This window comes from Crotalus tigris, unplaced genomic scaffold (assembly GCF_016545835.1).
Source record: "Crotalus tigris isolate CLP2741 ecotype Arizona unplaced genomic scaffold, ASM1654583v1 scf7180000017695.2238764, whole genome shotgun sequence".
In the NCBI taxonomy this organism is placed as follows: domain Eukaryota; kingdom Metazoa; phylum Chordata; class Lepidosauria; order Squamata; family Viperidae; genus Crotalus; species Crotalus tigris.
Genome location: NW_024096573.1, coordinates 1,810,756 through 1,828,110, shown reverse-complemented (window position 1 = coordinate 1,828,110; position 17,355 = coordinate 1,810,756). Strand labels below are relative to the sequence as shown.

Below are 17,355 nucleotides of genomic sequence, written 5' to 3'. Positions count from 1 at the left end.
CTTGTGAGTTCCTACCGTGTGCTGGCTTCCCACAAGCAAAGCACAGCTCTTCTCTGAGGGAGATGGGCAGTTTAGAAACAGGAAATATAAATCAAACAAATAAATAAATAGTCAGTGGTGAAACCAGCAGGAAGTTGTGAATCCCGAGAATTTCACAAGCAGGCTAGTGGGTGGTGAGTGCTATGGAGTGTAGCTTGGTGGGATGCTGTAGTGCCATATGACTGCAAATAGATACGGGAAGGTGCACTATGGAGACAGATGTGTGGTTTCTGTGGTTGGGCACACACTACAGAATACAAATCGCTCTTAGCAGGCTCTTTGGGAAGAAAAGCAGGAGGAGCAACTTACTGGAGCAACTTGCAACCTTTCCTGTCGGGTTCCCCATTGACTTTGCTTGTGGGGAGCTGACAAGTTGCAAATGACGATTACATGACCATTGTAAGTCTGTTGTAAGTGCAAGCTGTTTACCAAGCACCTGAATTATGATCATGTGGCTGAAGTAGTTGCAATGGTTGGAACTTTGAGGATAGTCATTAGTCTCCTCCTTTACTGCCATTGTAACAGTTACTGAAAGAATGGTTGCTAAGCGAGGACTACCTGTAGACATTTTTAGAATGGCTCCCTAAAAGTTACCTATAATTGTAGGACTAATAAAAAGATTATTTGTTTCTCTAATAGTTTCTCTAGAAATATTCCATGCAAGTAGTACATGCATAATTTTAAGAATGGTTGCACCGAAAACAGTTGCTTACAGATATCCCTTGTGGAAGTGTGAAATGGATGGACTGTGCTGGTCTTTTGTTGTCTTTAAAATACCAAATGCTGATTCTGGCTTTGCCTTCTGCAAGCTCTGTTGCAATGCTTTTAAGTGCAGCAGAAATAAGAGTTGGCAGAAAAAGCAATAATACTGCAAAATATTGAGAGGGAGCAGCAATATAGTTTTGTCTCTTCATCAACTCTTGTTTTCAATTAATAATAGACAATTCTCGGTTTGCTTATCACTTAGCCAAACCACAGTTTAAACAAGCATTTGAATTATTTAATTCGTTTGGACTGTTTTGTCCATAGCTCTCAACCTCCATCTACTAGCTTATGTTTAATAGATCAGTATACCACATGCTTGTTGCTTTTATCAATCTCAGCGTATAGCGAGAACATCAAAAGGATTACATTATCCATGCAACCGTCATAAATATGAGTCAGTTGCCAAACATCTGAATTTTGATCACATGATCATGAGGATGCTGCAATGGTTGTAAGTGTGAAAATGGTCATAAGTCAGTGTTTGCAGTGCCATTGTAACTTCAAACAGTCACTAAATGAACTGTTGTAAGTCGAGGACTACCTGTATCTCAATGAAAGCAACATACCAATTTTTTCTAAATGTGTTTGAAAAATACATTTATAGGAGAAATTTGCATCAAAATCTGTATGAATTTCCATAGAGATCTTTTTTAAAGTTCAAACAATATGCATTTTTGTAACTAAGTTCAGAAAAATCATCAAACTGATATTGCTTGCTGTGGCCCTAAATAATTAGCTTACTTTTACTTATTTGATAAAGAACTATTCCGCTTTACTTTTTGGCTGTTTGAAGCTGACTGCATAATCCCCATAATCCACATGTTCTCAGGTGGCAGCCAGCCTTCTTTCAAATTCCTGCTGCAGAGATATTGTGAAGCTCTCTTGTCCTCTCCTCTATCCTCTCCTATCCTATGCTATCCTATCCTATCCTAATTATTTTTGGCAATTTGTGCTCAATGTAATCTGAAAAAAGACGGGAAAATTTTATTTAAAAGGCCCTATTTAAAATACTAAAAAAAGTGTAGTACAATTAATATTATACCTAGAGCTGATATATTGAAATGCCTAATGCAGACTGGAGCTGGAAAGGCCACAGTTTGGGATTACCTTGGATTACATTACATCTCAGATGATGGAGTCAACCGATTTCATATTTGAAGTAGATGTTTGGTATTTGAAATGACTGTTTTGAATTTGAGATTTTTGCACACCCTTCCTTGTGTCTTTTAGAAAGGTGGTATCAAGTTGTGTTGTCTTCTACCACCATCTCTTAATGACTCCAGGTTATGTCTAGTTCTGTTGATGATGAACAGCTATTTCAGAGGAAGATGTTGTGAGCTATAGAGAAAGACAGCTTTCTTGAGGGATGTTTAGTACATTATTGATAAAGATTTATTTGTGTATTCAATTTGTAAAAATAATACTGTTTTTCAGGACTTCTTCAGAATTTCAGGTGACTAAGCATTCATTACAGTTTTTGGCCTGCTTATATTCCTTATATTCCTCCTGCTTATACAGTCTGGATAGGAGCAGCTTGGTTTACATATTGTGCTAAAACATAGTTTCTTTTGTCAATGATTTATTGAATAAATTGCATGAAATTATAAGCCTTAGTTTGCAAGTCACAGTAGCTGTAAAGTAAAAGTAAAACCACATTATAATTTAATGTGATGTATGAACCTGGTTGATCCATTTCTTCACTTTCTTGGATATATCTTGGTTCCTGTGTTTTTTAATTTGCCCGCCATTAGTGTTAAAATATCACCCCCCAAAAAATATTTCCCTGTCACAGACAGGGATTGTTGTGATTATGGAAGGGATGTGTAAATTCACAGAACTAACAATGAACCTTCAATAGATAAGCATACCCCTAATCTGTTTGGTGGAAAAAGTGCAAGATAGCTGAAATAAGTAGATGTACAGCTATTGATTTATGTGTGAAACTCACTGACAGGCAAAATCTTTCTGATGGGCAAAAAGGAAATAAGGCCCTTCCTTTCTAAGAAATAGGATTCAGTATGACACAGAATTTGTATTTGGACGAAAAAAATGTATGACCTAGATGAAAACTGGATATACATGAATGTTTAGCAATAAGTGGAATGTATGGCTCCTCAGTGTTATTTAATTAATGTTTTTTTGCCTTTAAAACCAATTGAGACAATTGGTAGAAATGAGTAGAAAGCAATTTTCAGACTATCTGTCTTCCTTTTGTATGTATCTTCAAAATAGTCAAATGCTGTCTCTTCCAATTTTTAACTATAATGGCATTAGCTTCCTTCCCTTCCAGATAAGAAGACTGTACTGAAGAGCTTCTTTGAAGAAATAAGAATAAACAAGAATCATTTGTGTGTGTTTTTCTTGAAGAAGTAGAAAACTGTATTAGCAATAGCCAATGAGATTTCAAAGCAACAGAGATTTGGAAAATAGAATTGCTTTCATGCCTGCTAATAGCTAATACAAATACAAAGCATATCTCTGTGGAAGTATTTTGTATGACACACATCTTCAATAGTGAAAACATTATTAATATTATTAAATAAATATATGATTGGAGAAAAATAATTTCAATTATGTTTTAGTAAATGTAATTAAAAGTGCTTTTTTTTCTTGGTCTATTCTTCACTTTTTGGCGCATTGCTCTAAGTACACCAGTTAAAGACTGGGTGCAGTGTTTGGTCACCAAAAATGTGCACCCCAATTTAATAACTTAACAAATTCAGATCTTGTCCCTCATCTGTTGAGAATCAAAAGTGGAATTACAGTTATTCTTTTTATAGCTGTTGAGAGAGTACTAAGTTGTATTCGTAAGAGAGGATCACACTATTGGATAAATATGAAAACTTAATGTTAATATAATATTATTAATATACCAATCAGCATCTTTTATTTCCTTTCTTGGTATAACTCCACAGTAAATCATGAACAGCCCAGCTCTCTGTACGTATGTTATTGTCTTTTTTTACTTGAAGTATAGCAAAGAATCCTACAGCATTTTAAGTTTAATAAATATCTATTTTAGGCATTTATTAGGCATTCATCTATTTCTCACCAAAACTTGTCCTTAGTTTTCAGCAATCATGATCAAAGAGGATTTGGTTTGTAAAGTATTTAAGATACCATAATATTATACATATATTATACATTATACATATATAAAAAGCAGAGACATCACCCTGCCAACAAAAGTGCGCATAGTCCAGGCCATGATTTTCCCAGTTGCAATGTATGGCTGTGAAAGTTGGACCATAAGAAAGGCTGAGCGCAAAAGAATTGAGGCCTTTGAACTGTGGTGCTGGAGAAGACTCCTGCGAGTCCCTTGGACTGCAAGGCGTTCAAACCGGTCGGTCCTAGAAGAGATCAACCCCGACTGCTCTTTAGAAGGCCAGATCCTGAAGTTGAAACTCAAGTACTTTGGCCACCTAATGAGAAGGAAGGATTCACTGGAGAAGAGCCTAATGTTGGGAAAGATTGAGGGCAATAGAAGAAGGGGACGACAGAGAATGAGATGGCTGGATGGAGTCACTGAAGCAGTAGGTGTGAATTTAAATGGACTCCAGAACATGGTAGAGGACAGGAAGACCTGGAGGAATGTTGTCCATGGGGTCGCGATGGGTCGGACACGACTTCGCAATTAACAACAACAACAACAACAATATTATACAAAGACTAAATGTTATTTCTATGGAAGTAGTAATTTAAATGGATGTGTATACATATTACAGCATGATATACAACCTTCAAATTATATTTAACTAATAAATTAGTGCAATCATATTGAAATTATGTATTTCAGTCATGAACAGTTGAAAACCTCTTTATAGACTTAGATATTTGATTTTATTCATTGTGTTTTGTAATGTAATATTTTTTTCTTCATACATAGGCTAGTTTTAATATTCTTTTATTTATTACCTGCTAATTTATGTTTGCTGTGGTGCATGCATTTTAGCAATGTTCTCTCATTCATTTTGAACAAACCAGAAAGCAGTCATTTTTCATCTGCTAGTACGTGTCACGCTGGGAATCTGAATATGGCTTGTGGAAGCAGAAATCCTCAGTGGTTTTAGTTCTTTGTTATTATCTTTGACACCCACTTGGAAAACTAATCTACCTTTTGCGCCCCTTGCCAAATTCTGCTGCTTATTTCATTCGTATTTATTCAAAGCATCAAGGACTGGCAGTTGCTGCATGCAGGAAAGTAGATAGTGATAAAATATAGATACCTTTTGATGGGACTTTTTTGTGAAGTGCAGCCCATGGGATCTATCCACAACATGGTCCTGTAGCTGCTTGGGTCCCTTAATGCGGATAAATGCCATTAGAAATCTAAGAGAGTGTGTAATGACATCAGGATTTAATTTTGTTATTAGAGTTCTTGCCAGAAACTAAACAATTGATATTTTTTTTGTATTAAGAGGATGAAGATGGGCAAGTGTTTACAACAATTAGACTTAAAAATTGAGTCTGATGATAAATGAAAATGGACAAAACCATTTTTCAGTGCTGTTGATAGTTTGAGTTACTAAGATAACTTTATGTATGTACCTTGACAGTGCTGGCTTTTGAAAGCTAACCAGTCTATTGCACTGCTTTCTCTAATTGCTAGCCTTTTTTGATGCTGTATAATTACATGTAAAATCAAATCACATAGTGATTTCCTTAATAATGAAACATGGTTAACATTATAGCCAGGTTAGGTGGGATGATGATTGAATTGGACTGTTCTTTTTAATTTTTTCATAAGTGAAATGAAACGAGGGGGTGTGCAGCAGTAGTATAATCATGTTGGCTGAAGAGTGTGTAATTATTTATGAAGATTAAAACAGCAATGTTAATAAAGGATTCCAAAAGAATCTCTCTAAACTAGGTACATGGGACTTTCTTTGCTTAAAAACATAGCAAGTGTAGAAGAGCGGGCTGTTTAGAAAAATGCAGGCACCAGTGCTGCCTTCTTCCCCTTGCATGTGAGCCTTTTTTCCCTGTGTCAGCACAACTGAGTTGCTAATGAAGCTGCAACCTTGAAACAGATGTGAGAGGAGACAGGGAGAGAATGTGTGTTTTGGAAGCTCTGGTCCACAGGTAAAAGAAGTATACAGGCACAGCAAGGTGCAGTTTGAAAGGGGATAAATACTCTATATGCTTGCTGTTAACAGAAAGAAGAAGAAGAATTTCAGAGAGCGGAATGGGAGGGAGAGCTGGGTGGGCTGGCAAGAGAGCGGTGGGCAGAGCGCACAAGTTGAGGCGAGCGGATGGGAAGAGCATGTGGGGTGTGGCAGCCACAGAAGTGGGTGGGCATACATTTGAAATAGGGCAAGTGGTATATAGATGTAGGTATTTCTCTATTCTTCATGATATATTAATTGGATTCTTTATTAAAATAAGGCACAATTCAGATATGCATCTTCAGCAGAGCCTATTTCAAAGGACGAGCATAGGACAGATGTTTTGGTTGAATGTTGATTTTAAAGGAGGCTTTAAACTAGTTTATTTTTAAATATTCAAATATTGACTGATTCAAGTGTATATATGTTATTCTTGAATTTTGTTATGGCTAGGAGCCTTGACAGTTGGAAGTGATCTAACACCTTGTGCTCTCTTTAATTTTGTAAACTTTCCAGAGTCACTGTGTATGAGTTGGGCAGACATATAAATTTGTTACATAAATACTAAAGCTCCGAGGAAACCTGATATTTAGTGCAATGATGTTTATTCCCCATAATTACAATATTCATGCTATTAAATTACCGTAAATGCCGGCGTATAAGACGACTTCCGCGAGCGCTGAAATCAGCGCCAAAGACGGGGGTCGTCTTATACGCCGAGTCGTCTTATACGCCGGAAATACTGGTAGTTTCCGGCGTATAAGACGACGTTCTAGGAATGCAGCCCGGCTATAAAGATGGGGGTCGTCTTATACGCCGGGTCGCCTAATACGGCGGCATATACGGTATGTTTTTTCTTGGGTTACAATTTTTGTTTAAAATCAAAATTGGGTATAAATGTATCCCAGTGAATGATTACAGCCCCTTAAAGTTAGTTTTGAGGTCAAAGTTCTGTTATAATTAAATCATATTATCTAAACATTTGTAGGAATCTTTACCCTGTGGTTGTGCTTGCCTTTTTATTCTGCTCATTTATTGTTGATATAATCTTGTATTTGTACTGTTACTGCCAGATCAGGCAGTTGGTTTTTACAAAGTATTGAATTTGCAATACTGAAGGTAAGTCAGTGGCTGTAAAAATTTAATTAAGTAGTAATGCTCTGGTTGTTTTCATTTCCTGAGTCATAAAAGGCTTATGCTAATAATCTCAACATGAAATGTAGAATGCTAGTTATTGGTTGCAGAGTATGGACCAAATGAAATATGGTGGGGGTAAATTAATAAGCAAACTTTAGATATTTGATGTAGAATTAAGGTTGAGTGAGAGAGAATTATTCACCCAGCATTAGTTACCTTGTTTTATTTGCAAAATGGTGTTTCCCTCCTTAGTTAGAGGGTTTTTCCCTCCTATAGCGGCTCTTTGTGATTAGAAGTAAAACTCTTCTTGTGCAGCGTAGACAACTGAAATGAAATTGGAGGTCCAATTCACTCCATGCATATAACCCAGCCAATTTTGTTTAAATCCCCATCCTCTATCTGTAGGAAATTAGTAGACCTTGGGTCTGGGATTATGATCTACTATAATTACCAGACAATTGAGAGACTTAATTTGTAGGTAAGAATAGTAGCTGTTAAAAACAAAGAATTTTCAAGAGGTGCAGAGGAGTGGAAATCTAGCTGCTGCAAAAGGTGGGGTACCTTTGAAGATTACTTTGAAGATTAGGTGTGGTTAGGAGCCTCTGATTGCCTGGTAAATTTAACTCTTTTTGTAATCTATAAACAGATCTTCCCATTTTTCTTGCCATCTCTGTCCAGTTAGTCCAAATGTTATCCACTACTGTGTCTTCTACATTATTACCATTTTTATCAATGGAAATAATGTTGAAAAAACAGTGACTGATAACATTTATCATGTTGAGTTATCCCGCAGTGAGTTGTCCTGCAAGCAAGTTGGTTGTGGCGAGATGGTTATGCTAGGTTGGTGATGGTGAGATGGTCGCAGCAAGTTGTCCCATTCCGAAGAAAGAGAGGGGAAAATTTTATATTTGTATGATTTTGTATATAAAAAATAATTTGTGAAGGAATGGGGAGTACATGCAGATTTTCCATTGTCTGTAGTTGAGATGGTACTTCCTGAATTTATAAAATACGGTTTCTTCTTTGGATTCTTCGCAGGCATTCGAAACAACCTTTCAAATGCTGTGTTTTTTCTTTGAGGCTGGAGGTTATAAATCAGATTTAAATTGATGAATAAGTAATTGTGGTATATACCGTATGTTTATGCATGATTGTTAATTTCCAAGCAATAGATAAGCTTAACTTTTGTAAGCTCTCTGTCTCTCCCTGGTCAGTTGTATAAAACAAATGGGAATTACATAAAACAAATGAATTTATTACATCCCTTACTCAGAAAAATAGATTATTGCTTGAAAAGATGCTAAAACCAGAGCATGAAACGAAAAAAACCTACATTAGAATTTAGCAGCAAGATACTATAAACCTAGGAAATTGGATTTTGACTCAAAAGCAGAAACTTTGAGTTTCCACTAAAAACATTGTAGGAGAAAAATATTATTAGTCTGTGGTGGGAAAAAAGCAGGAGTTTGTTAATGCCTTTTCTGATTAAAAAAATTATTAAAAGCTGTGTCAGATCAAGTGAGCTGCAGCCCTTGAAAGTTTATCCTTCATAATAAAATTAGTTGGAAAAAGTGCTTCCAGGCTTCTGATTTTTTTTCTGTTAAGAGTATCAATCAGGAAAAGGTGCTTAATTTAACTTGCTGTGGAGAGTTTAGCTGTTCAAAGAACTCTTAGTAGTAAGTTTTATTTTATTAGTAGTAAGTTTCTATTATGTTGAATTTTGTCCTTTCATTATGCAGTGTCCTGTTGTCCTTCTCATCAGACACATAGAATATATCCTTCAGAGGCTTTTTGTTTTATAGATAGGTCATCTATCAGAGACACTCTATTAATTCTTTCACTGAGCAGAGAGTTGAGCTAGATGACCTTTGAGATTCTTTCCAGCCCTATGATGCTGTGACTATGCATTCAATGAGAAGAAAAATTACTTACGGAATTCAACTCATTTGACTCCTTACACTCAAAATGAGTTCCTTCCAAACACCTTTCTGTGAAAAATTTAGTTATCTGAGAATATGGAGCTTCTGTTCTAGTACAGTTATTTTCCAGAAGGTTATTTCAGATTTTTACTTGATTAATTTGAATATCCAGGCATTTATCAGTCTTTCCTACCTTAGTCACTCAAGATGTGTTGGGCTACAACTCTCATTGGCCTTCTGAGCATTGTCCCTGAAATCCAATACTGTTATAATGGCCCAACTTGAAAAGTAATTTTTTTCATAGGTAGGCCTTGATATTTTTTTTTGTAATGTCTAAAATTTGCTGTACATCATGTACAGGTAGTCCTAGACTTAAGACAGTAATTGAGCCTGGAATTTTGGTCGTAAGTCATGGCAGTCATTAAACAGATCACCATTTGACCATGCCTGATTTTACACTTTATTCAGTGGTTCTGGCTTACACCAGAGGTCCCCAACCTTGGGGCACCAGGGACCAGTTACATGGAGAGAGGTTTTTCCACGGACCGGAGGGGGCGTAATTTTGTGTGCTGCCTGCAGATGGGGCTTTGATTGTTTGTGCAGCCCAGCTGCTGACATGCCGCGGCCTGGTACTGGTCTACGGACCAGGGATTGGGGACACTATACAACGTGTTTGTTAAATGAACCTGTTTTCTTCAGTGGAGTTTTTTTTCCAGAAACTGGAAGCAAATGCCAGAAACCAGAAAAAAATGCTGAAAATTGCAATCACATGACCATGGTCATAAATAGCAATAGCACTTAGACTTATATACCCGCTTCACAGTGCTTTATATCCCTCTTTAAGTGGTTTACAAATGTCAGCCTATTGCCCCCAACAATCTGGGTCTTCACTTTACCAACCTCAGAAGGATGGAAGGCTGTGTCAACCCTGAGCCAGTGAAACTTGAACTGCCAAAGTAGCCTGTAGCCTGCAATTCTGCATTCTAACCACTGTACCACCATGCAGTGAGTCAGTTGCTAAGTCCCCAAAATGCAATCACATGACTGCAGGAGGTACAGCTGTTGGAACTTCAGAACCGGGTTGTAAGTAGCTCTGGGGAGGTCTGTTGTAATTCTGAATTTTTGCTAAGTGAGGAATACCTCTATCCTATTTGACAGCGTAGAATAATGGAGAAAAATTTGTTCCGACATAATGCACATTTTATCATTGCTTTCACCATCACAGTTTATACTGGCTGCCTTTGTTTATGACCTTAAATCCTCCTTGTTGCTAAATAAGATCTGTGTTGCCTGTGTTAATTTAATGTTATATTTTGCACATCACTTCCTAGAATGTTTTCTTTTATATTACTTTTCAGTAATCTTTATAATTTAATGCATTAATGTGGCACAAGATGTTTGACTTTCATCTTGTAGCATGGCTGATTACCACAACCACCCCCTTTATTTAATGAAACCTAGCTATAAAATGGGATTTCAATAGATGTCTGGTCTTCAATAGATGTCTGAACCATATAGTGGATTCCATGGGAGAAAACAGAATGATTGGGAAAGTATTCAGTTGAACACAATGATATCTGAATCACTCTTCTTTGCCAGATGCTGTGTGTCAGAGGAACTGGAAATTTGAGGCACCACAGAAGAGCCCTCTATAGCACTTTAGTGCCACCTGATGGTATGGTTTCTAAATAATTGCTATCTCCATTTCAAATATCCCAATAGTATCAATTTCAAGATGCGTATCCCCACATATTCCTGTTTTATTTTAGGCAGTTTGAATCCTGCAGAGTTTATGTTGGCTCTGAAATATTCACTGCTTTCTGGAATAACATTCTTATACCCTCCTCATCTTTCATGAGAGGCTTATACCTTTTTACACACAGGTATGAATATCTCTTGACTAAAATGAATAGTTTATGGTGCTGTAATTGGAGGTTTATAAGCTTGTATGGCAAAAACTAATACTGCCTTGAGACTAATAGTTTAATGTCTGACAGATTCTGCCTCCTTCAAATCCTAGAGTCCATTATACCCTAGCGTTAAGGTCTAACTGCAACATAAATTCTAACTAGGATAAAATTCAGTCTCCTACCCATCCACAGATACCTTTTTCCTGCAAGCACTATGGTGTACAGCTTGAACGTTCATGTTCCATATCCTCGTAATTAGATCTATTTACATCTATATGCTTCCAGAATGATGTCATTACTAGTGCCTACATCCATGTCATATGGCAACACTTAGCCAAAAGAAAGTCAAGCTAAAAGTCAGATTTGTTTAGTACTTGGATGGAAGGCTACCAGGCAGTAAGATAGACTAGGAAGTTGAAAAATTATTGTGAAAGAAAGCACTAGCAAAATATTTCCATATTGTTGCCAAGAAAACTACATGATGCATCATATGGTCAGCAGAGACTGAGCTCAGTTTGAGTCTTTAAATTATTGAATATTACTCTTTCACTGAAGAGCTCATAGATAATTTATCAATGGCACAGAGGAATATGTGCTGAATTTCATAATTTTCCCAAAATATACCTCGAACTTTGGCTACCTTTAAAAAAAAACAACCCTGCTTATACTGCACTGTAGAGGAGTGTTTGTATATATGCAAGTGTATACCCCATACATACACATACACCTTTTCCCTTCTTTTGTATTTTTGCAGAAGTAACCGTTCATCATAAATATGGTCTGCCTGTGATAACACTTACATTACCGTCAAGAAAAGAACGTTGCCAGTTTACCATCAAGCCAATGCTAACAACTGTGGGCACCTTCTTACAGGACATAAAGAAAGAAGATAATGCAATTGAAAAGGTAGAAGTCTTCACAGCAGGTACTAATGCTGGTATCACTTTGAAAATCAAGGTTTTTCAACTTTCCCCAGGTATTGCAAAATCCAGGACACCTTATTAAAATCTGCCAACGTTACATTCTTTAAATCCCAGGTCTGTATCTGCTTCAACCCTCACTGTTTGCTGCTTCACTCTTTCAATTTTTCATCCTTTCACTGGCTCACCACCAGGGGAAAAAAGGGGGTGCATGAAATAAATGGGAGCTCTGAATAAGAGAGTGGAAAGAAGTCTACAGGGGGAACAAAACTCATAGTTAGGAAAATGTGTGGTTAATGTTAGATGAACAATTCAACTTATGCTATAGTTATAATAATAGACCGCTTACTAGAGTGTTTATTCCAGAACATTTGTTAAGCAGGAAAATATATTTAAACGTTAGCAATTTATCCTGAAGAGATTAAGTAGAATTCATATGCAGTTATTATTGATGTAAATTTGTTTCATTTTTCTTTTTATAGTTAAATGAGACAAATGCTTGCTGTCAAAACAAAGTTAAAATATTTCATTATCCCACATATTTAGTTTTTATTTCTTTTTAAATAGGTTCAGTCAAGTTTCATCCACTGTAGGTTGGATAGAATAGAGTTTTGCTAAAAAAAAGGCCTACGATTTCAGTCTTCAAGATCCCAACTTGAGTCCAAATGTCCTAATTCCAGGCAGAAAATGCTAATACACATTTGCATATTTGCTAGTGCAAATGGTCCAGAGAACAGGCAGTTTTCAAATCAGTACAGAATAGTCTTCAACTTACAGTCACAACTGGGACTGGAAAATTTGTTAAGTGGTGCAGTCATTGAACAAGACATCACATGACCATAACTTGTGATCTTCTCTGCTTCCTTCCCCATTGGTATTGCTTGCTAAAAGCTGTCTCCGAAGGTTGCAGATGGCCATCATGTAACCCCAGGACACTGCAACCATCATAAATGTGAACTGGTTACCAAGCACCCAGTTCATAATCATATGACTATGGGATGCTACCAAAGTCATAAATATAAGGACCAGTTGTAAGTCACTTTCTCAGCACTGTTGTAACTTTAAGCGGTCACTAAATGAATGGTTGCAAGTTCAGGACTACCTATGTTAACATGTTTGTTCAAAGCTTTCTTGAGTTAATATAAAAACAGAGCACTTAACACTGAATTTTTAGGGATGCAACACTGAATTTGTAGTGGAGTGCACATTTATAGAAGTGTGCAAAAAGTTCCAAGCTTGAAACAAAATACTTCCATGTTTGTGCTTCAAATAAAGCAGAGGTGTTTTGTCCTTAAGCACACACTGGTGGGGCATGTGTAAGATCAAAAGACAAATTCCAGGGTAGGCACACTTCTGTACTATAGGTTCTTCAGTTGTGTAACTCCTCCTCAGACTCTATCCACGTACTTACTGGCTACTTGAATAGCAATTAATCATTAGTTAATCATCCAAAACCATTAGACATGTGTCTTTTGGATACCTGCATCTAGGGACTCATAGCTGAAAACATACCTGCACTTAATTCTCTGCAAAACATTTTTGAGCAGGAAAAAAAATGCTATGCTAAATTGAATTCTGTCTCTGTTTAGAGAAGTCCTTGAATAAACTGTAGGAGAATTTAGATTCTGAAGATAGTAGAGATTTGGCAGACCAACTTCACATTGACATTTGTGCACTAAGACCAATTGGTGGCAAACAAACCTTTGTACTTGCTAGCCTGTATTGTCCAAGGTGAAGCAAAACATCATTACCAATTACAGTCTCTTGGTAGAGAGAATTCTAGATGAAACTCTGAAATATCCATGAAAGGAGCCAGAAGCACCTTGGTAGGTGCTTTCTGCACAGATGTAATAATAGCCAGAAGAAAGTGAGACTGTGAATCTCCTATTTTAAGCAGCTGGTATTTAGGCTTACTGAACCTTTTGGGATTGCCCCCTATTATGTCTCTTGTCCATGTTGTTCATCTGCATTGAACAAGAAAGTGTTCTCCAGGGTAGGTGGCATGTTGATGAGTCTTGTGCACGCTTGGATACGGATTTTACAGAGCAACTTATCTTCTTCAAAGAAAAGCTTCCCTTGATGCAATCCCCTGACTTGTATCAGAAGGCTAGCCTCTTATCTCACCTTCCAGACCACTGGCACCCATTACTCACATACAGCTAATGAAAGGCAAGACCTCTAACGTTATCTGCTTGGTTACAAGCAGAATCACTGACTCGTCTGAAGCACGCTGGGTTGATTCATCAGCTCATATCATTTGAATGATGGGATTGGAGCACTCACTACTGTACCACTTGCATCACAGTGGAATAAACTTTCTCCATAGTCTCACTCTGATGGTTCTTGGATTACAGACATCACATGCTGCATTCTCTATATGAAAGCAGTTCTACCCAGCAGACCACAGCCCCGGTGGAGGAAGATTCAAGTTTTATTCCATTGGGATATCATCAATTCATGATATGTCAAGTGAGGGACTTTTATTCCAAGCCATTTCTATATTATGCGGACCCATGAATTACTTTGCATGCGTGTCTCACATACAGTATCAGATATCTCCAATTAAAAGATCAAATTGCAAGTAATAGGCAGTCACTTGCACTGAGAAACCCAAAAATAAAATTAAAAAATGGTCTAGATGGACAATTAGTCTACGTTTGTAAGTTTCCTATGTTTAAAACGTTGAGTGAAGTTCAGTGTCCATAACCATTTTCAATATTCCTTTTACGATACTAGTAAGCAAGAAAGATCTGAATGCATAAAAAAAATTTGTAGGGTATTGTTTTTGTTTGCTTTTCCAAATATTTCTTATCCTTCAAGACTGTCTGAAAAAAAAAAAAACCTCTATTGTTGGGCTTTCTCCCTTAACCAATTTTCAGTTCTGTAGCATCCATTGAAGTTAATCATTCCAAGATGGATGTAAAATACAGTTGGGCATTTTTTTTTCCTTTGGCTTCAGTTTCATAAGTCTTTTAATACAGTATCTGCAAGGAATCCATGAGGGCAGACTGCTGAGATTCCTTCATAGAAGCATTATTAAATAGCATTTTAAAAGAATATTAACAATCTTTTAGAATAAGCCAACTTTCAAGGTAGCATACAAGTTGAAAGTCCCAGGTTTTACTGGTCAAGAACCAAACCACATAAATTCTATTTCTTAATTATACCATGAGGAAAAAGTTGGGTTTTCCAGAGGACTGGGTTAGAAAAAAAATCTGTAGAAATGTCATTCTATAAGATTTGTGAAATTTTTCTGAGTGCCAGAACTTCGGATCTTTTACTGAATTGACATTAACCTGAAAGTAGTTAACTCTCTTAATGTACCTAATGTGGATAGTAGCCTGGAGTTGGGGAGCAAGAATGGATGATAGTATAAACAATATAAAGTTGAACTCAATGCATATATACATTTACATATACATACATACATACATACATACATACATACATACATACATACATACATATATATATATATATATATACTATCAGAAATGATATTGGTCTTGGAAGATAGGTGCCATTATTCCATATAAGCTCACATTATAGATTATATTAGTCATAGAGCTGGCATAAAAGCCACTTACTCCAGTAAAGATTGCGGTAGGAAAGATTGTTTAGAGCAGGGCTTTTCAACCGGTGGTACGCATACCATCAGTGGTACTTTGGCACATGGCAGGTGGTATGCGACCATCCTAGAGAAGTGTAGCGGGGGAGGGGAATGAGCCAAAGCAATCCAAGCCTAAGGGAAAGGCAGCTGCAGGATTGTCGGGGCTCAGCCGAAGCCCTAGGAGCCGGCAGGGCTCCAGCTGACTGGCTCCAGCTGGTTAGCGCTTCCAGAAGCAGCGGAGCTGGAGATGAACTGAAGAAAAAAAGGGGGGGGAGAGGATATAAAAGGAGATGGTTTTGGCAGGAAAGGGAAAAAGACAATAGAGAAAGAAGGGGACGGAGAAGAAGCTGTGGAAGGAGAGCTCAGCAGGCAGGGAGGAAAAAGAGACAGGGAAGAAGCAGCAGCTGTTGTTGGAAGAAAAGGTCCTCTGGTTCATTTGCTCCAGCCAGGAGAATGCAATCAGCGCTGATGAAATGAAAAGTTGGGAGACGAGCATGTCGGAAAGGAGATTGGTTTATTTAGTTCTGGATCAGCTGGCAGCTTGATTGGGTTACCATGAGGATTTTTGTGCAGTGTTTACAGCGTTTTGTAATTCAAAGGCTTGGTTGTGTGCTTTGGTTATTGGAATATTTTAGACTGTTTCACAAAGGTAGCAATGAGTCCAAAGTGTTAACTTCCATAGGTTTAATCCTTTTAACAAATGTAATTAGTTTTACCCCCTTATCTTGATTCTGTCTATGGCTTTTAGAAAGTTTTCTTTGAAGGTAAACAGGCTTAATTTAAGGCTAAATCTTTTCGCAATTGCCGGAGCCTTTCCATCTCAGGATGCAACACTGTGACACGTGACACATCTGAGGCAGCCTAAAGAAAAAAAAGTGGAGTTTGTGTGTTTATTCTGGGAGGCTTTTGTGAGTCTTTCTTGCTTTGCACTTGATTCCTGTGTCTTTAAGGGTACATGGAAAGGATGGGGAGGTGCATTCTTACTACACTGTGGAAGGAGAGCTCAGAAGACAGGGAGGAAGAAGAGGAGAGAGAGAGAAGAAGGGCCGACCAGCCAGCTGGTAGTGGTGCATATTAATAAATATGGATAAATTCATCATACATTTGTCAACGCAAAGAAAAAGTGATTTAGCAAAGGAACTGCCAGCAAAGAAATTAAAACTGGTAGAGGTAATCCCTGAGTTACAAGCGTTCACTTAACACTCGTTCAAAGTTACATGATGAGCGCCCCTAGTGCTTACGAGCAAATCCCGAAGTTACGGATATTGCAGCACCACAGCAGTCGTTCACCCTTAAGAGTGACTTGGCACTGCAACATTCACCCTATTTCCCCTCCACTACTCACAACTGCTTCTCCCTCCCTTCCTACTGCACCAGACTCACTTACCTTACAAAAATCCTTTCTGCCGCAGTTTCCTTTCCTATAAAGGAGAGGAGAGTCGGCTTGGAAATGTTTTTTGCACCGAGAATTGAAGTTTCTGGAGTCTGTGATCTCGCGCGAGTATTTGAAGTTGCACCAAATCACAGACATCAGAAACTTTCGTTCTCTATGCAAAAGGTCCCTGTCTCCTGCTCCTGCCAACTCCTTTCTGCCTGACAGCAAGCCTGAAGCCTTCAACTGAGGGAGAAGGCCAGGCCCCTCGCATCCGCATCCAGCCCATTGGAGCTCACTGAACTGGGGGAGAAAGTGACCCCGTTGTCCCTGGAGCCTTCCTCCAAGCAGCCCGGAAGGAGGCTGTGAGAGGCTTCTGCATGCCTCTGGATGCTGGATCCAGCCCTTGGAAGACTGCTCCAAGCTGCTGCCGCCAAGAACGGAGCTTCCAAGGGCCTGATCCAAGCCGACTCCCCCCCAACCTCTGTTCCTGGTGCAAACAGCTAGGAAAATGTCTCCAAGGCCTGGAAAAGCTCTCCAGAACCCGGATTGGATCTGGGGGGGTGGTGGTGTTACGG

At 38.0% G+C, this 17,355-nt stretch overlaps 1 protein-coding gene across 2 annotated transcripts in view; it reads left to right on the top strand.

Moving 5' to 3' along the window:
- Nucleotides 1–17,355, top strand: part of MCUB (mitochondrial calcium uniporter dominant negative subunit beta) — a 49,569-nt gene that overhangs the window by 26,188 nt on the left and 6,026 nt on the right. For both annotated transcript variants that reach the window (XM_039338361.1, XM_039338360.1), the window contains exons 2-3: nt 10,565–10,640; nt 11,630–11,800. In XM_039338361.1, coding sequence (XP_039194295.1) covers nt 10,565–10,640; nt 11,630–11,800 — 247 coding nt within the window. The remainder of the gene's footprint in view (nt 1–10,564; nt 10,641–11,629; nt 11,801–17,355) is intronic.